This window comes from Eublepharis macularius, chromosome 3 (assembly GCF_028583425.1).
Source record: "Eublepharis macularius isolate TG4126 chromosome 3, MPM_Emac_v1.0, whole genome shotgun sequence".
NCBI classification, from domain to species: Eukaryota; Metazoa; Chordata; class Lepidosauria; order Squamata; family Eublepharidae; genus Eublepharis; species Eublepharis macularius.
The window spans coordinates 181122915-181147216 of NC_072792.1; the positions used below are offsets into that span (position 1 = coordinate 181122915).

General features: G+C 46.6%; 1 protein-coding gene and 2 non-coding genes across 3 annotated transcripts; all 3 read right to left on the bottom strand.

The window, feature by feature from the left end:
* Positions 1–1423: 1423 nt before the first annotated feature.
* On the bottom strand, positions 1424–11629 carry RPS3 (ribosomal protein S3). The gene is made up of 7 exons (XM_054974151.1): positions 11550–11629; positions 9179–9309; positions 8430–8523; positions 6141–6235; positions 4108–4295; positions 2918–3119; positions 1424–1503 (listed from the first exon to the last, which is right to left on the bottom strand). The coding sequence occupies exons 1-6, from the start codon at positions 11577–11579 to the stop codon at positions 2926–2928; spliced, it is 732 nt and encodes a 243-aa protein (XP_054830126.1). The 5' UTR covers positions 11580–11629; the 3' UTR covers positions 1424–1503; positions 2918–2925.
* Positions 4454–4600, bottom strand: LOC129326824 (small nucleolar RNA SNORD15). Its single transcript, XR_008596745.1, has one exon. It is a non-coding gene; the product is annotated as a small nucleolar RNA SNORD15 (small nucleolar RNA).
* LOC129326823 (small nucleolar RNA SNORD15) lies at positions 8237–8385 on the bottom strand. The gene has a single exon (XR_008596744.1). It is a non-coding gene; the product is annotated as a small nucleolar RNA SNORD15 (small nucleolar RNA).
* Positions 11630–24302: the final 12673 nt, after the last annotated feature.

Here is a 24302-nt window from a genome sequence, read left to right on the forward strand (position 1 = left end):
AAGTGGACAAGGGAGACCCGATAGATATTGTTTATCTTGACTTCCAGAAAGCTTTTGACAAAGTTCCTCATCAAAGGCTCCTAAGTAAGCTCAGTAGCTATGGGATAAAGGGCCAAGTCCTCTTGTGGATCGAAAACTGGCTAATTAATAGGAAACAGAGAGTGAGTATAAACGGGCACTTCTCACAGTGGAGGGTGGTGAGCAGTGGGGTGCCACAGGGGTCGGTATTGGGTCCAATGCTTTTTAACTTGTTTATTAATGATTTGGAATTGGGATTAAGCAGTGAAGTGGCTAAATTTGCAGATGACACGAAATTGTTCAGGGTGGTGAAAGCCAGAGAGGATTGTGAGGCACTCCAAAGGGATCTGTCGAGGCTAGAAGAGTGGGCATCCATGTGGCAAATGAGGTTCAATGTAGCCAAGTGCAAAGTAATGCACATTGGAACCAAAAATCCAAAATATAAATACAAGTTGATGGGGTCTGAACTGGCGGAGACTGACCAAGAGAGAGATCTTGGAGTCATGATAGATAACTCACTAAAAACGTCAGCACAGTGTGCGACTGCCATAAAAAAAGCTAATGCTATGCTAGGGGTTATTAGGAAAGGGATTGAAAACAAATCAGCCGGTATCATAATGCCTCTGTATAAATCGATGGTGAGGCCTCATTTGGAGTACTGTGTACAGTTCTGGTCGCCACACCTTAAAAAAGATATCATAGCACTGGAAAAAGTACAGAGAAGGGCAACTAAAATGATTAAAGGGTTGGAACACTTTCCCTATGAGGAAAGATTGAGGCGCTTGGGGCTCTTTAGCCTGGAGAAAAGACGACTGAGGGGAGACATGATAGAGGTTTACAAGATAATGCACGGGTTAGAGAAGGTCGAGAAAGATGTGTTTTTCTCCCTTTCTCACAATACAAGAAATCGTGGGCACTCTATGAAATTATTGAGCAGTCGGGTTAGAACAGATAGAAGAAAATACTACTTTACACAAAGGGTGATAAACACATGGAATTCGTTGCCACAGGAGGTGGTGGCAGCTACAAGCATTGCCAGCTTCAAGAGGGGACTGGACAAATATATGGAGCAGAGGTCCATCAGTGGCTATTAGCCACAGGAGATAGATGGTATTCTCTTTGTGGGGAGGTGGTGCTCTGTTGTCTTGGTGCTGGAAGGAAGGCAGTGGGAGGGCTTCTGGTGTCCTGGCCTCACTGACAGTCCTTTAGATGGCACTGGATTTCTAGCCACTGTGTGTGACAGAATGTTGGACTGGATGGGCCACTGGCCTGATCCAACATGGCTTTGCTTATGTTCTTATGTTCTTAACGTCAGGTACTAAAAGGGCGATTTAAACTGGTAGGTTCTAAATTTTGGCTCAACAGTATCTTGAACTCCAGAAGAGACAGAATAAATATGAAGTGGTAACAGATGGACTTTTCTGATTTTATTAAGAGATTTCTTTTTACAAGACACCAAGCTCTTTGCACCAGATGCTGGAAAACCTGCAACAAAACCACACACACAAAAAATATGGTCAGTCTGGTTGCCGTTCTATTGCCACGGAATTGTGACTGTTGTGCGAATCAATGGTGAAGTGTGATTAATCTGAACAGCTTCTTGGCAGGAAGTTTCCAGATCGGCTTTGTTTCTACTTTATACTGAATAGATCTTGGGGCCCACAACCCACAATATGCAAGTTCTACAAGCATAAAGGACTTTGCTTTAGACACACAAAGCATAGTGCAAGTAACAGCCCTGCTCAACTGGCAGTCCTAAGGATCCTACCCTGGACTTAACACTACCTTCTTACTCAGACTATAGAAGTGGGAGGAAGAGGGGGCATCTCGCATCCCCCCCATTTCTTCTTTCCCAGGCTCTGCCCTTTCCTTGCTTCTTTCTCTCCTTCCCACCCACCCCCAGGCTACTTTACCTGCCCCATCTTCGAGCTTTCCCTTCTTCCCTATCACTTGGAAAAATCTGGCAGAACTGCACAGTGGGCCAAGCTGTGTGGGCAGTGAGTGTCCAGTGGCTGCTATCAGGCTTGCCCCCAGAGTCTTCCCCCATAAGGGTCATGACAGTGAAAAAAGATGGGACCTTTCCCAAGGCTGTTTTGTCTGCCAAGCCACTCCCCGGGCTGGGTTCCAAGCCAAGGTTTGGCCGGCTAGGTAATACCCTACAGGTTGCCTAGCAACCCACGAGATGGCCCCGAGATCTCAGAACACTGTTCAGTGGGCATTCTTTTGTTAATTTACAGGTGTTGCTTTCATTTTGGAGCATTTTAACCTCCCAAGGCATTTTTTAAAAAAAAAGAATTCACATTTTTCTGCAAATCTCAGGCTTCCCTTTAGGGCTGTAGAGCAATCTTCCATGTGTCCCTGGTTTCATTCTGTGCATTGTTTAAATCTACACTCCAGAATTAGTTCAGAATTAGACATACTGTTTGGGCTGCGGCTGCTGAAACCCTTGCCCACATCCAACACCACAGTATCAGGAAGAACGTTCAATTAGCACCCTTTCCTGACCTGCTAGTTTTGGGTGCTGAAGTTTTATTACTAGGCCAGGACTCAAACATACAACTAACTCTCTATATCCGCAGACTGCCATGGTGCCCACTGCAGCGTATGACCTTGATGCGTGGTGCAATGCAGTGCGCTGGCCTTGGGAGCTTTACATCTGACGCTTCATGCTCTGGAAGCGGAGCACTGACACCAGGGCAGTTAAGGTGAGAGATGCAGAATCTTAGGGCAAACCACCACTCACGACACTCGATAAATGCAACCGCAGCAAGAACAAATGCAAGAAAGGCAGCTGGCAAACCACAGGAATGGTTATTTATATAGCCAATCCCCAAGAGGAGCTTTTGCCGTGTTACGCTTTTCTACAGGACCCCATCGCACCCCAAGAGAAACCACTCACCCCTCGCTTTATGCAGTGGGAACCGGCTGAGGCATGGGGGGCTGCTCTGGTTTCGTGCCTTTCTGCTCTGAGATGGGGGTGGTGGGCAGGATCTCTTCCTTGGGCTCCACAATGCTGACGTGGTCTGGCAAAGGCTTCTTGGGCCCAATCTTCCCGCTTGGGTCCCAGGGCAGCATAATCTTCACTTTAATGCCCAGCACACCTAAGGAAACAGGCATCGAGAGCTGAGCCGCCTTTGAACGATCACAATTCTTCTGAAGGGACAGTGCCGAGTAGTGGTAAGAGTGAGAGACTACAATCTGGGAGACCCGAGTTTGAATCTCCACTCTGGCATGGGTGACCTTGGGCCAGTCATACACTCTCAGCCTAGCCTACCTCACAGGGTTGTTGTGAGGATAAAATGAAGGGGGGAAGTTGCAAGCTACTTTGGGTCCCCATGGGGAGGTTATAAAGTAAATAAATTATTAATTTAATGTCTAGCCCTTCCTCCCTGTGAGCGGGCTCAGGGTGGGTTACAACAGTAAGTAAAAATACAAGGAGTAAAACAGTAGAAACAGTGATCGCCAAAGGACACAAGTTTCAGTAAATCGGTGGATATAAATTCCAGCATCCCAAGATGGCCCCTTCACTCTTCCCCGCCCACCTAACAGAAGGCGACTTTAAAAAGAGCGGAGGTCTGAGCTGGTATCATTCTGCAACGTCACGTGTGCGGCAGAATATAGCTCCTCCACTAGTGGGAGAATGGTAGGGAGGCTTATTTGATGGACCTAATGCCAGCCTCAACCTTATGCCTGGTGGAACATCTCTGTCTTCCAGGCCCACTGAAAAGATACAAGATCTTGGTGAGTCCAAGTATCCTCCACCAGTTCCACCAGGTTGGGGCCAGTACCCAAAGCCAGCCGAGCCTCCCCGGGGCCAGGGACCACCAGTAAGTGTTTGCCTGCTGATCTAAGCACTCTGCGGGGTACATATGGAGAGAGGCAGCCCCTCAAGTATGCTATAAATAAAAACTGTGCTGTTGCAACTTGTTCAATTATGTTATTCAAGTACTTGTGCACTTCTTCCTACCAAGGGAGGAAGAGTGACCGGGCCCTTTCTCAGGAAGACTGAACCAGCCTGGACTGTGCAGCGGCAGCCTTCCCCAGACACAAGCCAAGAAGCTGCCAGGACTGCCTGCCCCACAGACTCACCCTGCCTGAGGAGGACATGGCGCACAGCCGTGTCGACGTAGTAGTTGACGGGGTCCCCGCTGTGGATCATCAAGCCGTCCACAAATTTCATGGACTTTGCTCGCTGCCCCCGGAGCTTCCCCGAGACGACCACTTCGCAGCCCTTGGCCCCGCTCTCCATGATGAAGCGGAGGACACCGTAACACGCCCTAAGAAGGGAGGGGAAGAAAAGCCTTCAGGCTCCGTGTAGGGGAGTCCTGCCTGCGCATACCCCCCTCAATTTCTCCACAAGCCATTTAAGCATAAGCCCAATGCCAGACTGCAGCAGTAGTTTCACTTGGGACAGCAAATGCAACGCTCAGCTCTCCCTTCTCAGAAATAGGCTTCCAGATCATCCAATGGAGAAGACACTTGCCAGAGCATCCCAGCACAGCCCCACAGAACGTGGCCCTGAGCTGGTTACTCCGAGCAGGACCGTGTCCATTTCTTATTCGTCATCGTATCATCACAGAAGGGAATTATTTTCATCATACGGAATAGTAAAGAGCCCTGTAGCAGCTTCAAGACTAACCAACTTTATTGTAGCGTAAGCTTTCGAGAACCATAGTAAAGCTGCGACTGGACTCTTTACTATTTTGCAACTGCAGACTAACACAGCTAACTCCTCTGGATCTATTGTTCAGAGTGCGTCTCCAAGGCGGCCAAGGAATGGACAACTATTCAATTTTAAGAGCGCAATGCGCTGAAAAGCCTTCCGAGTGCAAGGTAGATAACATTTTGAACAAAGAGTGTTTGTTCAGTGCATCGGTTGTAGCAAAATGAGAATCTTGATAGCAAGCACATTAACAGAGCAATCTTAAACCAAGTTACACCTAAGTCCACTGATGTTAAATTTTACTTATTTAACTTGGTTTATGTAATGGGACTCACTAAACACTCAAGGCAAATTGCAGGATAAACAGAAAGAGTGAACAGACAGCATAAGATAAGCAATGGACAATGAAATAGGACTAGTTTTACGGAATCAGGGAACAACGTGAGCCACATTCTATCTACAGAAAGGTATACTGTAAACAATACATAAAGTGGGTTACAAGATGTAAGATAATGCAGTAAAAACAGGCGATACCGCCAACAAACATTGCAGCCAATTACAGTCTTATTCTTTTCTACTATTCTATTGAAGATGCCTTCTTCAATAGTATTACATTAGTATTTTCTACATTTTACAGAATGGTAGCTTAGAAGGGCATAACTGTCTAAAACATTTAATCCCTGCCTTTCTTCCTTGCAGGAGCAAAAAGCAGCTTACAACACAACAATTTAAGAAGTGGCATACGTTTTCATTGATCAGAGCACAGTTAAGCCACAAGTCTTATAGGATTTTTTTCTGCAAATAAATGAAACACCTACCACTTTTTGGAGGTGCATTTTTTTTGGACATTTTGGATCTCTATCCCATGAGCTCATGCCAGAATAAATGGACTTTAAGGTATTGCAGAACCAAGATTAAGCCTTAAACATCTCTCTCCCCCCCTTTCTCTCTCTCACACACATACACACACACAAGAGCTAACTCTCAGAATTATTAGATGAGTGCCAATTGCACAGCTGAAGAGAAAGTCTATTCGGTAGCCCCAAAGAGGCATAACCTATATCTTTTTCCACTAATGGAGAAAGCTCTCCAAAACCCAATTCAAGGGATCAGGAGAGGCGGGGATATTCCTTATAGCAGAAGGCAGAGAAATCAGCCCTTTTGTTCTGCCTTGTTAAGTGATGGGCCCGGGAGGACGTAATTAATTGCTTGAACAAGGGGACCAGATCTCTGAAAGAAAAGGGAATATGGGAAGTTATAAGGAGCACTGCTAGAGAATAAGCTTAAGAGGATCCAGCATCCAAGTTCCCCATTCCTGTCACCTGCATGTATGCAGGCTTGTGACCCACAAGGACCAACCTACCCAAGCTCAGTTGCTGTGACCTGCCCTGGATCCTTCAGACGCAAACACATTAAGTGGCAGCAAAAGCAGAGAGCTGCAAGTAAGCCTGGTACTTACCTACGTACTGCCAGCCCCCCCAGAAGCTTGTAGCGCAGGGACTCTGCCTGGGCGATGGCGCAGAGGCCTCTCGTGGCCACCTTCTCGGCATAGAGCTGAAAGAGGAACAAGAGTTCACAGAGGGCTGCTTTCGTGGATGCTGTCTGTTTCGCCGCTCGGAGGATGAGGTGACTTTAATGTTGCTCGAGACAGGCTTGCTGCTCTGAGTGAAACTCCTTGTCTTTTCTCTATGGTCCTGGCCCCACGCATCCCTTATGCTGGTGACGGCATTCCCTCATGTCCAGGGAGCCTTCCTTGGAGGAAACAAAAAGCACCCAGAAGGCTCCTTTATGACACAGGAAGTGCTGCCATCAGCACAGCAGATCAACGGGACGCAGTTCACTGCATTTTAATACTGGAAGTTGTCGCAGAGCTTAATTTGAACGACAGAAGGGCAGCTTTACCACATCAACGGCTCTCACCCGCCACCCCCATACTTACATGCTCAGAGAGGAGTCACAGAAGCCTTTAAAGCAGCTTGAGGGGCTGTCCTCCATTCTCCACAGGCTGGGCCAACTAGGGCTCTGTGCCTTGTGAAGATGCGTTTTAACCAAGTGGTTCCAAACCGCAACTGCACTGGGAGATCTGAACCATCCAGACACTTCCGGGTAGGAAACGTGTTGGTGGCAAACTCTACCAGGTGACTCTACGTGTTTTGGCCCGTTCTTGGAAAAGCATCATTCCAGGCACGCCTAGCAGCAAGGAGGCAAACGGACTGAAAACTAACAGGAAAAGGCCATGGTGAAAATAGGCAGAACTGGATGGCAAACGTAAGGCGTCACTATACAGCAACAGATGTAGCCTGCCTAGCTCACCAACAGACCCCCTTTGCACTCTTAATTCATCTCAACATGTAGCAGAGGTGCTCATATACAGAGACCATAACTACATTTCATATGAAGGCAGAAACTCCTGTAGCACCAAACTCACAGAAGAGAATGCCCGGATTTCCTCGCCACCCCTACTCAGTTAGATGCCTGAGAAAGAGTCAGGCTGCTCTACCCATTACTTAGTGATGGGGTGCAACAAGTCAGAGCCAAAGCAATTAAACTTAAGCTACTGGGAGACTAGGGGTTGCAGAGAGAACTAATCATTTAGTAGCCACAGGTCATTGTAACATAAGAGAACATGACTGACATAGGCACATGTGGGCAGAGAGGCTAGGAAAAAACTTATGGGATTGTAACCAGGGAGGATAAAAATCAATGATTTTTTTTAAAGCAAAAAAATCAGATTTTTTAAATAAAATTTTTGAGGAAAACTCTACCTAAAGATAGTTTTCTATTTAAGATACATTATAGTCCAATGGTTATCATCATGAAATAAGGATTAGTTTTTAATTATGTAGCAAGAGGCTGCATATTCATGCAATGTTTAAATTTTTTGGTAAACGAATTCTATTAATTCATTCACAACGTCATGCTCTTCCAGAGGTTTCTGTAAGATTACTGGGCAATTTTTCGGTCTAGAAGATATTATCACAGATGCTCAGTTTTACAGTTCTCAAAACTGTGAATTTGTGTCTGGAGAGATCACATGTCTCTTCTTCACAGCAAAAAGGTTATAAAATAGACATACACAGTTGAGAAAAAGACCTCAATCCCATTGTTCCTTTCCAAATCTTTGTACACAGAACCAACCCCCTTACCTCTTAAGTGCAAAGTTTCAAAAAATTCAATGAACAAACTATTGTTGGGAGTAGAATAGATCTGCACAAGAAGCTAAGCGTGAGGAGTCTTTATGTAGAAAACCATTTTAAATCTAGTCTTACTTATTAGTGATTTAAATCACAATTTAAATTGATTCAATTTAAATCAAATCCTGCTTGTAACTTTTGCTCAGTTATCTGCAAAGCAGATTTAGACATGCAAGTCCTTTTAGTGACTGGTCCAGGGGGAAAAAGCAGCCGTAGCACAGATGAGATCTCAATCCCATACTTTTGAGATTGAACCCTGAATCTCTGCTTATTGAAGAGAATCTATTTTCATCTAGTTACAAACGCACAAGACATTTTTATTAAAAAAATGTACGGATCAGTTCAAGCCAGCTTCTCAGTCCCTTCTCAGACAAATGCCTCTAGTTCATCCAATGAGCAAGACACCCCTGCCGGAGCACCTGAGCACAGCCCCACAGAACGTGGCCCTGAGCAGGCTACTCCGAGCAGGACAATGTCTCTTTCTGACTCGTCATCGGATCATCACTGAAGGGAACTTAAGAGCAGAGAACAAGGAGGAAAGGAACCACCGTCACCTCAACACTTCCTTCAGGAAATCCGAAGCGCTTCTGCACGACGGCGGTCAGCTCACGGATGCGGCGCCCTTTCTCGCCCAGAACATTTTGAGTTCTGAAAGAAAGCAGAATTATAATTATTTCTCTAAAGTTGCTTGAATTTCTCCATCTTTTACATTCAACGGGAACCCAGAACACAGGGACAACAAGGTGTGTGGGTGTGAACAAGAGGAGGGTTGGGCAAAAAGCAGCACTTCCCCTTCTTCACAGCTACCACAACTGGAGATAAGTACAGTGTGGTGTGTTAAATTAATGGAGCAAATCATTTCTTCACACTAGTCATTATTCTATGTAGGGAGATGCCCTCACACCATAAAACCAGTTACAGTATGCTGTACATTAGACAGCACCTCATTCTGTTCTCTTTTTACCTACTCAATCTTTACAAAATAGCAGTGGTCTCAGAAATTTCAGAGCTTAAAAAACTGAAAGCCAGCTTCTTTTTAAAAAGGGAAGAATATCTGGCATTTGCAAAATAATTTCACAGATCACGGCAGCCCTTAGAGCCGATTCCAAGATTCGGGAAGGGATCGAGGCTCACTTTCAGCATGCATGCCCCTGATGTGCTTGCCTAAAGTTTGAAGTATGTTTTCTGTTCAAGGATCTTGCTGAGGATTTTGCACAGTGATGTGCAAAAGATACACTACTCTTCCAAAACTGCGGCTTTGCATAACCAGGCTGCATGCAAACTGGGCGGGCAGGCACATCACCTGGTTGCGAGAATGATGATTTCTGTCCTGGTTGGGGTAACTCTGACCTCCACTCCAGAGTAGCCATCTTCTGCCAGCTCCCGAGTTAGAAATTCATTCAGTTCAGCTTTGAAGATACCATCAGCCACAAACTAAGGAAACAAGATCAAATCAGGTTACATGAAGCCACTGAGATAGGAAATTTCAATTCCAGCAGCAGCTTGATCTCAGAAGGGGCCAGCAAGAAGTCCACTAATACCTGCTAGGCCTAGATCCAGAGAAGTTAGCCATGTTAGTCTGTAGTGGCAAAATTACTAGAGTCCAATAGGCGCACTTTTAAGACTAACCAACTTTACTGTAGCATAAGCTTTCGCGAACCACAACTCTCTGTCAGATGCTGCACCTGACGAAGAAAGCTGTGGTTCTTGAAAGCTTATGCTACAATAAAGTTGGTTAGTCTGAAAGGTGCTGCTAGGCCTAGATCAAGCCGGCTGCACCATCAATGCAGAGCATAACTGGACCAATTCAAGATTATCAGTACCCACAAGCCTGTATATGCTAAGAACAATACACAGTAACCTAGGCATTCACAACAGCACAGAGACTGATTTTTCAGGCATGTCCTATTTACAATTGAAAGGAACACAAAGCGCAAGTTTGTGACTGAAGCATCTACTGAGGTGACTGCTGATCTGCTCAAACGACTCTGAAAGCAACCATACCTGGTAAGGGGGGCACAGCTACAAGCTGTGCTTCCAAGCTGTTCCAAACACTCGAGCAATCCCCATTATCAGTTAGTGTCCTATTCCCTGAACAGCTGTGTACAAGGCAAACTATAAGGCTATTCCCTGTACCAAAGCAAACCCGACAACTGCTCAGCGTGTACTACTGAGAAATACACGCCAGAGCAGCACCATTAACCAAGCCATGGGGTCTTTATAAACCACCCTTTTAAATAACTGTTTGCCTGGCACGTTAAGGTTCTTCTGGGGAGCAGGCAGAATGCTCTACTACTAGATTTCCCCCCCCCCTCAAATATTCAATGAAATGCTCGTGGGCCGATTGGTAAGGCTTCTCCACAGACCCTCGGTGGAGGGGAAAAAGGATCTCCACTCAACGGCAGTATGAACACAGAGCACAAAAAGTGCTCGTTTCCAAGATAGCAGGAGATCATGATGCTACTGGATTACCTGCAACTTTAGAGATCCAGAAGAATGCACCCTCCCATCAAAACCACCACAATTTTAAGCTTCTGGGCTCTCACCCCACACAATACTCGAGAACCTTTTCACCCAGGCCACTTAAACAACCAGGGCCCTGCAACTAATCTCTTATGTTTGTAAGAGGCTTATGACAATGAGGTCCACTGGACCCCCACCCCATGCACATTTCCACATCACCTCCTGGAAACCATTCAGCCATGTGTGAAAGCATCCCTGTAGACACAAAGATACAGGACAGATGAAGCATATCACACCACAGCAGGGGAAAACACCAAATTAAGAGAACCCTTGCACCACCCTGCAAGGCTACATCTTCCTGCTCTATAAAGGTTCCAGAAAGGATCAATTATTAGTCCAGAGGGTTGCGCAAAACCCCCCATGTTCTGGGATACCTGATTCTCAGAACTGGTTTACACATACAAGAGAATGAGGCAGCAGGCAGACTGCGCTGCTGCAGACAGCAGTAAATAGGCAAATATATCCCTGCAAGAAGAAAACTAGCACAGCAGGGGGGGGGGGAAATGCAAAGGTTCTACCCCACTCTCTTCGCTTGCTGTGATAACATGCAGAGGAAAACTAGCACCAGCAAGAAAAATGGCAAAAGCTCCACCTAGTTCTCTTTGCTTGCTGAGCTAAGGTTCTACTTGCACAGAACTTTCTCATACAGGGAAGCGTTCAACAGGCGAATCTCCAAGTTTGAAGCGGTGGCGCCCCCTCTCCCACCAGCTAGAGCAAAATTAATAGATGCTGAAGAGGAAACGAAGCAGAAAGAGTACGGCTTGTCAGCGACAGAGAAGGCCCTCGCAGGCCACCGTAGCGCTGGCCCTTTGCACGAGTCAGGACGGCAGTTCTAGGGGCCTCACAGGCCTGAAGCCGCCCCAATCCTTCTGTCTTTCTTGCCACAAAGACCCTCTGACATCCCAGCCTGCCCCGCGTCACCCATCCTCTGCCCTGCCGCCATGTTGTTTCAACCAGGCCCAGACGGGCCCTTGCCGGAGAAAGGGGGAGGCCTCAATCCGCCTCCATCCGCAGCCACCGCCAGCCCCGCAGCGCCACGGCCACCTTCAGGACGCGCGGCTCTGCCCGCCGCTTCTCATTTCAGCGGCATTGCCAGCCCCGCCGCTCCCGGTCCTGCCGTTTTTGAGCGCGTTCCCCGCCACGGCCCTCACCTTTCGCTTCTTGGAGATCTGCACCGCCATCTTGAGCCGGGTGAAAAAGAGACCGCTTCCGCCGCCGCGGAGGATTATAGGGCAATTCTACCGCCGCCTATTGGTCTGGGGTGATCACGTGAGGGTGAAGGGGCGCGATGCATAACGGGAAACCTACATGGCGTCTAAGGCGGTTGGTCCTTGACGCATGGAGGGAACGGCGACCGCCTTCTTTCCACTTCCTATTGGTCTGCGTAGATCACGTGGGCGCACGAGTGCCGACTGGGAAATGTAGTTGTTTTTTTAAAAGTTTAGCTCTAGGAAACGTTCAGAAAGCATAATAGTGACGTGATTTCAGATGAGAAGAAAAATAATAATGGGAAATAGCAGAGGGTATTAGATTATCCTCATGGAGCTTGCGGGGACCAGTCGCATCACTCTCTCTCTCGGGCAAGCCTACCTCACAGGGTTGTTGTGAGGAAAAATGGAAAACTCTGTATGTCGCCGTCAGCTCCTTGGAAAAACAGAGGGATAAAAATGCGTTACAAAGATAGCACACCAACTCACAAAACTATGAAATGGGGTTGCCATCTCCAGATTAGGAAATTCCTGGAGATGGGGTGGGGGGGGAGAGTGGAGTTTAGGGAAGGCATGGTTTGGGCAGAGGAGGGACCTCACGAAGGAATAATGCCAGAGAATCCACCTTCCTGTGGAACTGAGCTATCTGGAAATCAGTTGTAATTTCAGGAGATCTCCACCCACCACCTGGAGGTTGGCAACCCTAACAAACACCAACCCACACTTGGAATTAGATCCCATTGGGTTGCCAGCTCCAGGGAGGGACATTCTGAGATTTGGGGAGAGTTGATTATCTTCTATCTGATAAGAATGCCAAAATTACCTATCGAGTAGCCAGACACTGATGATATTCAGGTCTCGGAAATTATATTGTGCTCTAACTAGATCTTCATTTCAAATTGTTTTCTTTGTTTGATTGTATGCCTTGAACTTTTGTTTTTAGTGTAACTGTGTTATATGATTGGTCAAATTACTGGAATGAATGGATGAATGAATGGTTTGGGGAGTAGAGCCCAGGGCTACCCACCCTCTGGGTGGAGACTAGACCTGATCTTCAGGTCAAAGAGATCAACCCCCTTGGAAAAAATGGCTGCTTTGAAGGGTGGGCTTTATGGCATTATACCCAGAAGAGGTTGCTTCCCTCCCCAGCTTCCACCCACAAATAGCCAGGAATTTCCCAGTTCAGAGCTGGCAACCTAGCGGAGTCTGGGGAGAGCCGAATTTGTAGATAGGAGGGGCTGTAGAGGCTGTCCTCCGAAGGTGCTAGAGTTGAGATATCTGGAATTTCTACTGATCTCAAGACTACAAGGATCAGCTCCCCTGGAGGAAATGGCTGTTTTTGAGGGAGGACCCTATAGCATTATAACCCTCCCCAAACCCCACCCTCTCCAGACCCCACCCCTCCCCTGAAGTCTTCAGGAATTTCCCACCAGGAACTGGCAACCCACAACAATCCTTCGAGGTAGGTCAGGCTAAGAGCGTCTATTTGGCCCAAGGTCAAACAGCAAGCTTCCTCAGCAGAGTCAGGATTTGAATTCTGGTCTCCTGCAAGTCCCTAAACTTGCTTGCAGGGCTGGTCCACTGCCCAAGTGACCCAGGGCAGCGTATTTTGAGGATGGCGGCACAGGAGGAGGCAAGGCAATCTCTAAGGCCAATGGGGCTCTTCACCCAACTGGCAGTGGGGCAGCTCTGGGAGGTGCACCGATTCCCAGATTAGCCTTCCCCCCCCCCCCGTATGTAAGGTGCTAAAGTATGTGGAGGGGCTGTGGCTCAGTGGAAGAGACTCTTCTTTGTATGCAGAAGGTCCCATGTTCAATCCCCAGTGTCTCCAGTTAAAAGGACCAGACAGCAGGTGACGTGGAAGACCTCTGCCTGAGACCCTGGAAAACTGCCGCCAGTCTGATGGTCTGATTCAGTATAAAGTAGCTTCATTTGTGTATCTTGAACCAGCCTCATGGTGTGTGTGTGTGTGTGTGTGTTATGTGCCATCAAGTCGCCTCCGACCTACAGCGACCCTATGAATGAAAGACCTCCAAAACGTCCTATCATTAACAGACTGTCAGGCTATGGATGACAGGATATGGTAAACAGGTCTCTGGGCCATTGCAACGAGAAGTCCAAGCTCTTGGTTAAATGGTTTTATTCAGAAATCCAGTTTTTCCATATATATGTCCATAGATTTACTCAGAGGCAAGAAAGCATCCAAGCAGTACACACTTCGATGTATTGTCGAAGGCTTTCACGGCCGGAGAACGATGGTTGTTGTGGGTTTTCCGGGCTGTATTGCCGTGGTCTTGGCATTGTAGTTCCTGACGTTTCGCCAGCAGCTGTGGCTGGCATCTTCAGAGGTGTAGCACCGAAAGACAGATCTCTCAGTGTCACAGTGTGGAAAAGATGTAGGTCATTTGTATCTACTCAGGAGGGGTGGGGTTGAGCTGAGTCATCCTGTAAGAGTTTCCCAGGGTGTGGAATGCTAATGGCGGGAGGCTTCACTGCATCCTGAGGAGGTTCTTTTGCATATGGATTGGGGCTTGATGTGCTCATCTTCTCTGCAGGGCTATTGTCGGGGATAGAATGTTTTGTTAGCCTGGTGTTTTTCAGAACTGGAAACCATGCTCTGTTCATTCTTAGGGTTTCTTCTTTCCTGTTGAAGTTTTGCTTATGCTTGTGAATTTCAATGGCTTCCCTGTGCAGTCTGACAAAGTAGTTGGAAGTGTTGTCCAGTATTTTGGTGTCCTGGAATAAGATACTGTGCCCTGTTTGAGTTAGGCTATGTTCAGCCACTGCTGATTTTTCAGGTTGTCCAAGTCTGCAAGGAGAGAAATGCCATCAAGACCCTCAATGCAGATCCAGACATCATCATTCTACCAGCTGATAAAGGCAATGCTACAGTGATCATGAAAACAGAGGAATACTGGACAACACTTCCAACTACTTTGTCAGACTGCACAGGGAAGCCATTGAAATTCACAAGCATAAGCAAAACTTCAACAGGAAAGAAGAAACCTTAAGAATGAACAGAGCATGGTTTCCAGTTCTGAAAAACACCAGGCTAACAAAACATTCTATCCCCGACAATAGCCCTGCAGAGAAGATTAGCACATCAAGCACCAATCCATATGCAAAAGAACCTCCTCAGGATACAGTGAAGCCTCCTGCCATTAGCATTCCACACCCTGGGAAACTCTTACAGGATGACTCAGCTCAACCCCACCCCTCCTGAGTAGATACAAATGACCTACATCTTTTCCACACTGTGACACTGAGAGATCTGTCTTTCGGTGCTACACCTCTGAAGATGCCAGCCACAGCTGCTGGCGAAACGTCAGGAACCACAATGCCAAGACCACGGCAATACAGCCCGGAAAACCCACAACAACCATAGTACACACTTCCTTGCTAGGAATAGGAACTTGAGAAAAGTACAGCTCTAACTACTCAATCATTTCCCCCCTCCCAAAACTGCAAGTTTGCGCGGGAAGGAGTCTGGGAACTTCTTCTGGAATTTATACATGGGCTAGACAGGACAGAGAGGCATAAAAGAAACGGCCGCATTTCAGACAGTGCAAGGTCACTTCAGTGAGCCTCAAAGAAAGAGACAACACAGCTCAGGCTGTGAGAGAGAGAAACGAAAGTGATGATTATAGCATTTGCAAAATGAAATCAAGACACAGTATTAGCAATGGTTTAACACCTAGAACAATGACATGGATGTACATGACACAGACTTGCTCAGATCCTGCAAACTGGAGGATGTGGCTTCCTTTATTGAGTCAAGCCTTCTCATTTTAGGTCCTCTTCCTACTGCTTTCCACTTTTCTCAACATTATTGACTTTTCCAGAGAGCCTTGCCTTCTCATGATATGACCAATGATAACCTCAGTTTGGTCATTTTAGCTTCTCCTGGTGCCTTGTAATTGCCAATTATCAAGGCACTGATTTTGAGCCAACGACTGCCCTTCCAAGTCCTGTATTGCCTGCCCAATGTGGAGACAGGGTTATAGTTACCCAGGGCTTTTTTTTCAGCTGGAACATGGTGGAACGGAGTTCTGGAACCTCTTAAAAATGGACACATGGCTGGTGGCCCCGCCCCCTAATCTCCAGACAGAGGGGAGTGGCACGGAGGGCAATCTAAACTCCCCTCTGTCTGGAGATCAGGGGGTGGGGCCACCAGACATGTTATCATTTTCGCCGAGGGTGATTTAAACTTTTAAAAACTCTCCCCTTTTTCCAGCTGACCCAACATGACATCATTGGTCCTGGGAGCATGTGCGCACTTTGCACGTGCACATGTGGTACCAGGGGCACCACCTCCCACCAAGAGTTACCCCCTGTGCTGGCAACCCACTGAGTTCCACCACCTCTTTCCCCAGAAAAAAACCCTGTAGTTACCCATTTGACTACCAGGACAGAGAACTGATTCTCCAGTCTGAAAGAAGTCTAAACGCCAAAAGCGAAAGGATGTACATTCCACCGTGCCTGAACCATTTTGTAACATCCTTGGCTTCCTTTTAGCTAGGTTAGTTTTCAAAAACATCCATGGAGGCAGTGCAATCAGCATGCCTTCTCTAGAAAGTAAACCAAATTTGATTTTAAGGTTGCTTGTGTGGCCAAGGAGCTCCTGACAGCCATCAAACGTAGGGATTATATGGGAGAAGATCCAGAGGAGTTAGCCGTGTTAGTCTGTAGTAGCAAAATCAAAAAGAGTCCAGTAGCACCTTTAAGACTAACCAATTTTATTGTAGCATAAGCTTTCGAGAATCAAGTTCTCTTCGTCAGATGCTACTGAAAAGCACAACCATTAAAAAAAGGACTTTTTAAAAAATGGCGGTTTTGTGGAGTGACCACATGAGGGCAGGAGTTTCCTACCGAATCAGCCGACCCCTTTGTTTCAGGCCAGCAAAGCCTTCCAGGAAATCCCCGGGGGGGGGGGTCCTTGCTGCAGTGGTCAGTGGTGGAACAGCAGCTCTGAAAGATGCTCCTCGCTACCATCTTCTCCCTGCTAGAGGACAATTTTGGCAGGGCCTGTTCAATGTATTCTGCGTCCCCCAAAAGCAAAGTTATATGCACCCCTCTGCTTCCCAGCAGCTGTTGGGTCTGGGAAGTGACACCCTTTTCCTGAAGCAGAGGGGGCCTGGAGCAAGCCAGTCCCCTGAGTATCAGCCCCCTTTTCACTGTGCTGGCCACAAATAGTTATGGGGGGTGGGTGGGGGAGTGGCTTGGCCAGAATACTGGCTCCAAGGAGACGTGGATGTCTGGACTTCGCACAGCAGGTAGAATCTTATATGCACAAGTGCTTTGCTCATATTTGAAAGGCCTCCCTGCACATAGAAAACTAGTGTGACAGGGGGAAGGTTTCTAGCCAAGCTTTGAGAAGCTAGTTTTCTGCATGCAGGGAGGGCTTTTTCTCAAAGGGAAGTGGATTCAGTAATAGGAGCAGTCTGAAACAGGGCAGCTAAGGCCCAGATGTATTTCACTGCTTTCTGTTTGTGTTTTGCTCGCATAGGGGGAGGGACTGGAACTGGTGCACCTTAGAATATTGTCCAGCAAGAAGTGGGTGGGTGGTAAGGTTGCCAGGCCCGGGTTGGGAAATTCCAGGAGATTTTGGAGGTAGAGCCTGGAAAGGGTAGGGTTTGGGCAGGGGAGGGGCCTCAGTGGGGTGTAATGCCATAGAGTTCACCGTCCAGAGCCGCCATTTTCTCCAAGGGAACTGGTCTGTGTTGCCTGGAGATCAATTGTAATTCCAGGAGATCTCCAGCTACCACCTGGAGGCTGGCATCCCTAGTGGGTGGGAAATACTTAAGTTCGTCAAAGTACAAGTCCATGCGAACAGCATTGGTTGTGGATAGAAAATTCTAGTTCGGTCCCAAATTCTTCCATAAAAAGGACTGTCACTGAGTCAAAGCCTTGGCTGTCAAGATCTGTCTTGTCTTCTCTGGCCACCTAGATGAGACTTTTAACTGGAGATGCTGAGGATCGAACCTGGGACCTCCCGAATGCAGAGCAGAAGCAAGTCTGCTGGGCTGAGCAGACAACCAAAGTGGCAATAATCACAGACCCAACTACACAACAAGTAAATAACAAAGGCCCCCAAACAACTGGTCATTCTTCGAACAGTCCGCTCTGTTAATATTCTTTGCTGTGCTGCCTGGCTTTCTCTTCTGCCAGCACACATAAGGGTGCTTTCTGTACTATAGGCTGGTCTTTATTGACCAATCAATATCCCGCAGAAAGCTTGCAAACTGCCGGTCTAGATCAAGTTATAATATATGGGGTTTTAGCAATGTAACAGCAGCCAGAGCTGAGGGAATCGAAGATGGGGGTGGAAGTGCTTTTAAGAGCCTCGCTTGGGGATTTTCACAGGCGCAGCTTGTCGGAGTGGGCTGGGAGACAAAACACTGCATTTGTTGAAATCTCCATCTCTGTCCACTTGTTAAAAATACAGAGGCACTGCAGAGTCCTAAGCCAGGGCAATGAGACCTGAGTTCGAATCTCTGCTCTGCAATGAAGCCCACTTCGGAAGGGATTTTTTTGGAAAAAAAAGTTTTATTTTAATTTTCCAATATATTAACATAGTGCAATAACAAAACTTACACAACAACAAAACTATTATTTAACACTATTCCTAACATTATTGACAATATTTTTATTACACATGGAATAATGTTTTAAATGTTTATTTATAATGTTTTTATTGTTTTAAACTGTATGTTATAAATTGTATGTTGTTACCCTGCCCTGAGCCCGTATGACGGGGAGGGCGGTCTAGAAATGTAATAAATAAAATAAATAATAAATAATATTAATCTTAACATTATTTAAAACAATTGTGAAGGGCCGCTGGCAGCCACCCTGGACTGTGCCATGGCTCTGTACATGGATTTTCAAATATTTATTATAGCCTGCACTGACAATGGCACCAGGCTGTTTGTATTGTTTTTTTGTTTTTTTAGATATGTATATGGTTTTAATTGTATAGTATATGTTGTAAGTCGCTCTGAGCCCGTTTGTGGGGAAGGCGGGGTATAAATTTGATAAAATAAAATAAAAATAAATTATATTCTGCTTAATAAAATACAAAATTAGTATATTTCTTCAGCAAAGAAATGTCCATAGAAGCATAGTTTGAAGTGTAATTTTTTAAAAAACCAGAAACCATTTTTCTATATAACTTGATTGACATGTCGGGTTGTCCATTATTGCTATTTGTGATGAGATTTTATCTGCAACCCTTCCAACACCTGGGGCGGGAGGGACATTTTATCCCTTCTCCATTTCCATCCTCCGTCTCTCATTCCTTGTTTTTTTTTTAAAGGTTTTTTTGAACAGCATGGGGTGTTTTTGTGTCATATGCAAACATGACTAAGGCCGATACTGAGATACCTTTTCCAAATGCAAATTCACATCCCTTTCAGAGGCATTTAAAACACGTTTTGCCACTGAAAGGTGGATACTTCTTGCAAAACTGGTCTTCTTTCTTAAGGTGTAAACAAGAGGTCATGATGAGCAAGGGATACAGGTCACAACCTTGCTCCCCGGCAGGGTTTCTGTGCTTTTAACAGGCAGAAATTCAACAGGTCAAATGTTTCCCATCTCTTCCCCTCTTAAAACAGCTGCCTGCAATTGCAACTGGTAAAAGCCCAAGAGGCTTAGCATGATAACCAAGACAGAATTCGATCAGGGTGTGCGTTTCTTCAGAGCAAGCAAGCAACTTCATAAAACCCAGACAGCCCCCCAATCTTAAACGACTTCTCACTTACAATCATGAATCGGCCAGCAGAGTCACCAGCACAGGTACCAGGCCCTGCAATAGACCCAGATGCCAGCTCTGCCCCTATATCTACCCAGGGAATACAATTACAGGACCCAATGGCATCAACTACACTGTCTCTGGCTCTTACAGCTGCTCATCCTCCAATCTGATATATGCCCTCATGTGCCAACAATGTCCTTCTGCTCTGTACATTGGACAAACCAGCCAACCTCTACGCAAAAGAATAAATGGACACAAATCTGACATTAGAAATGGAAACGTCCAAAAACCAGTGGGAGAACACTTCAATCTACCAGGACATTCCACCAAAGACTTAAAGGTCGCTGTGGTTCAACAGAAACCTTTCAAAAACAAAATCCAACGGGAGGCTGCTGAATTGGAATTCATATGCAAATTTGACTCTGTCAAGCTGGGACTGAATAGAGACTATGAATGGTTATCACATTATCACAGGTAACAGATTTCCTTTACAGAGGTGGGGTCTGGGGGAGCCCAGTGACGCCTGGTGTGGGCTTTTGGGGACCACAGTTCTCTTTGTCAGATGCATCTGGCAGGGAGAGCTGTGGTTATCGAAGGCTTATACTACATAGTAATTGGATGCTTTCACTGCTACAAACTAACATGGCAAACTGACTCCACACCAAAAGGAGATGTTTACATTTACTAGCAAAGGAATGTTTGGGTTGCCTCCCCGCTAATTGCATCCCGTCCTCTTGTGATATATGTCCCCTTCTTTCTCCCCTCTCTCCCCTCCTCTTCTGTATTTGACCAGTTCGGATCATGCATCTGACGAAAAGAACGTGATTCTCGAAAGCTTATGCTACAATAAAATTGGTTAGTCTTAAAGGTGCTACTGGACTCTTTTTGATTTTGCTACTACAGACTAACACGGCTAACTCCTCTGGACATAAAACCCAGCGTATCTGTGGGACCGCCTCTCCCTATATATTCCCCGGAGGACTCTCCGATTGGGAGAAAAACAGCTATTAGTGGTCCCTGGTCCCAAGGAGACCCGCCTGGCCACGACGAGATCCAGGGCTTTCTTGGTCCTGGCTCCTACCTGGTGGAACACTCTGTTTACTGAGACCAGGGCCCGGCGGGATTTATTGTCTTTCCGCTGGGCCTGCAAGAAAGAGTTGTTCCGCTAGGCTCATGGCTAAGGTTGGGCCTCTGCCGGCCTGCAGGGGGAAGGGAGGAAATTTAACGCGCCCCCCCCCTGTGAAAAACTGCCCACCACAGTATGCGTGCAAAATATTATAAGTTTAAATGGTGTTTTAATATTTATACAGATGTAATGTTTTAAATTGTTTTTAAATGGTGTTAGCCGCCCTGAGCCCGCTTGCGGGGAAGGGCGGGATATAAATATGAAATAATAATAGATAAATAATAAATAAACCAGCAGTCTTTTCTAAAAACATTTGACAGCAACAATAAGACAACGTACAACATTGTCGCAAGGCTGGCCGCTCCTGGAAAAGCTACGCACGGCCTCCAGGAGATGGCCATATCCTGGCACTGGGAACCATCCACAGGAAAGGAATTCTACTGACTGATCTACACTGATTGGGGTACTGTATTACACAAAGTGTGTGTGTGTGTGTGGGGGGGGTCTAAATCGGGATATTCTTGGATATAGGCCTCCCCCTGGATTCTTGGATCCAGGTGCTGCCAACAGCATGTTTGATTACCTGTCGCAGACCCACTAACTACGCCCCTTCGTGGCACAGATCAATTGAGCTTTGTAGTGCATGACACCTGACTGGGCTGCTGCAATGCATTTTACATGGGGCTGCCCTTGAAGCTGTTCAGAAACTTCATTAGATTCAGGATGAGGCCAGACTGGAATTACGTGTAGGCGGCAGAAAACACCATTGTTGTCCAAACGCCTCAAGGATCATGGAGGGTCTGGTGGAACGGCATTTCCCATAAGGGTAGATGAAAACAGGTCTGTGCAAAATGACATTGATAACACAGATGGCAACATTTTCCAGAAACAAAGTGTTATTTGACTGGTTGGTTCATTCTTTATTTATGTCTTTGGCTGCTGATTGAATGCAGCAATGAAGTTCTGGAGGCAAGGCGTACTAAGATGCCCATTAGGCTGTGTGAGAACGCACATACATAGGGTTGCCAGCTTCAAGTTGGGAAATTCTTGGAGATTTCGGGGGTGAAACCTGGAGAAAGCAGAGTTTGGGGAGGGCAAAGGACCTTGGCATGGCATAATTCCATAGAATCCACCCCCAAAGTAGCCATTTTCTCCAGGTGAACTGATCTCTGTGGCCTGGAGACCAGTTGTAATTCCGGGGGATCTCCGGAGGCTGGTAACCCTACACATACGTGAAATGACACTGTTTTCACTGTACTGTAAAGTCTGAATATATGAAAAGCAACCCACTGAACAGGCTCGAGATTCTCACGAACAGCCAAAATGCCCAACAAAAAACCGTCTCCCAGCTTGCAACCGGTGAGCAGAACGTGAACTGTACCGGTGGGTGTTCAAACATCTCTATTCCAGACTTTCTGTATTTTATCCATGAGACCCGAGCAGGAAGCAGGCACCAGGATACATATCAACTGGCACCGTGGTGCCCTTGGGTTCCACATTAGGGATAATTAAACAAGGTTTTCCAGTAAAGCCAGTGTCACCCAGTAGGTATCACACCTTGAGCCCGGCACTCTGTCACATTGCACAAAATCTCCAACCACCAAATTCTTTTTTGAAAGGCCGCTCTAAAGATAACCAATAAACCCCAAAGCATTTTGCTGATACTGCTGTTGTTCTTGGGAGTAATATTTTGCTTTCAAATGGCCCTTCATCAGGAAAAACCCAGAAAGAGGGGACGAACACTCCCCATAAACTGTCCGCCCCCAAGCTAAAAAGCTTTCAAATTCCTTCAAAGAATTATTTCTAGAGCTTTCAAGAATCCCAGAAGGGCTGAAACCTGAGAAGATGGTTATAAACAAAGGGAGGAAAAGGACCGAGGGATGAGTGGCTATCCTCCGAAGTGATAAATTGTGTCCTGACAAGGAAGAGTCCTGCATTTTTAGCCAAGGTTGGTTATTTATTAAGAGCACCTTTTCCCCTCTGGTGCTGTACACTACAGGAGACACAAAAGCAGGTAGCACCTGCTGGATCAGGGCCCAGGGGCCGAATAACCCTCCCTGTCTATTGTAACAAGGGCTTTCCGGATCCAGTTCTCAGGACTGAAAAAGATCCTCCTTAAAGAGAAGCTTAGAAAAAACAAACAAAATGAAGCTAACAGAACCAACTAAGTGCAAAATAGCCTTCCAAATCTGTACCTTTTTTTTTTGTTCATGTTTTTATCCCGCTCTTCCTCTGAGGAGCTCAAGGTAACATACATGGATTTCCCTTTATTTTTAGCTTTTTACTTCATTTATACCCCACACCCCATATACCTTTTTCCCCAACGGGGACCCAACTGGTTTACATGGTTCTTGGCCAAATCCACACGCGCTCACCATCTGCTTATCTTGCGCAGTCATGGCAGTTGGGTTCATTCCGCTACCATGCTGTGCATCATCACATTCACCCTCCCAGAGCGTCTTCGTGGCGCAATCAGTTCTCCACATGCCACTAAGTAAAGCGTTATAGTGGGTGGTTCCCTCCTCCGTCGTCAGCGTTGACGGCGCACGTCACTGCCCTTTTTTTTTCCAAAAAAAGGTTAATTTTGCGCTATACCAATATTCCAACTCTTATGTAGGCAGAGCCAGAGAAAAGCCAGAGTATTTATAGGGGAGAATCAGGTTCCATTCAAAGCCGAGAGCCGAAAGTAACTGATGGTAAGATAAAGGACCATCATCTGTTTCTTTTCCTGGGCAAACCGCTGCTCACTAAAGTAGGTTTTGCGGTATACCAATCCTTTATTGTGCAAATGCTCTATGAAAGCCCTTTTTTAAAAAAAAAAAGGGTCGGGCAAAAAGATGTCTGCATTATCACGTGGTACAGAAAGGAGGCGCAATTGTGGCGCGGTGATGGCGGGGAACACGTGGAATGGGAAAGCGTGTGAGTATCTGCTTGAACAGCGCTGTGGTTGCGAAAAAGGCGAGGAAACAAAAAGGAAGTGTGGATTCGGCCCTCCATTTTATCCTCAGAACAACCCTGCAAGGCAGGTTAGGCTGAGAATCTATGACTTAAGTATGACCTAGTGAGCTTCTATGGCAGAGGGAAGATTCAAACTTGGCCCTCTCAAATTCTAATCCAACACTCTAACCACTAGACAACACTGTCTCTCTCAATATCCTCACAATAGGGTTGCCAGGTCCCCCTACCCTCCCGGTGCTCATCTTCTCTTCGCTACTTGCGCGCCCACTTCTGGGAAGTGACATCATCGTGCAGGTGCAGGAATGCATTGTGCTTCTCAGTGGGCCAATTTGGGCCCAAATGGACCCGATTCGGCCTGTTTGGGGCCAAAATCGGCGCACTGCAAAGTGCAGGAGTGCTCTTGGGGTGGCGCGATGATGTCACCCCCAGAAGTGATGTCGTCGCGCTGCCCCAGGAGCATACCTGGGAGATCTGTTCCACTACCTTTCTCCCTGCTGGCCAGGTGAGTGGGGGTGGAAGGTGGGAGCAGGGGATCCCCTACCCCCACCAGAATCCTGTAATTCCTACCTCACAACAACCCTGCAAGGTAGGTTTGCCTGGCCTGAAGTCGTCCACTGAGCTTCAAGGCAGAGTAGATGCGAACCCATGCTCCCCCTGCACTATATTGTGCTGGTGAAATGGTGATGGGTATTTTGAGGACACACGCTCTTTGGATTCCACAGGGCTGTTGTGACTTTTGGGGCAGCCCTTGACTTGTTCGCTTGCTTCTGTGCCCCCAGGAGTTTTATTGAACCCGTCCATTGGCAAATAGAAAGACTGTGGCAAAGCCACCACAGAGCCTTGGCCCAGCCTGCAAAAA

What these genes read in the sequence shown, in the direction of transcription:
- RPS3 (XM_054974151.1), bottom strand. Translation starts at nt 11,579, where the DNA reads ATGGCGGTGCAGATCTCCAAGAAGCGAAAG. An exon ending in AGATCTCCAAGAAGCGAAAG is followed by an intron (nt 9,310 to 11,549) that starts GTGAGGGCCGTG and finishes TTGTTTCCTTAG; the next exon opens with TTTGTGGCTGATGGTATCTT. An exon ending in GGGGGGCTGGCAGTACGTAG is followed by an intron (nt 4,296 to 6,140) that starts GTAAGTACCAGG and finishes CTCCCTTCTTAG; the next exon opens with GGCGTGTTACGGTGTCCTCC.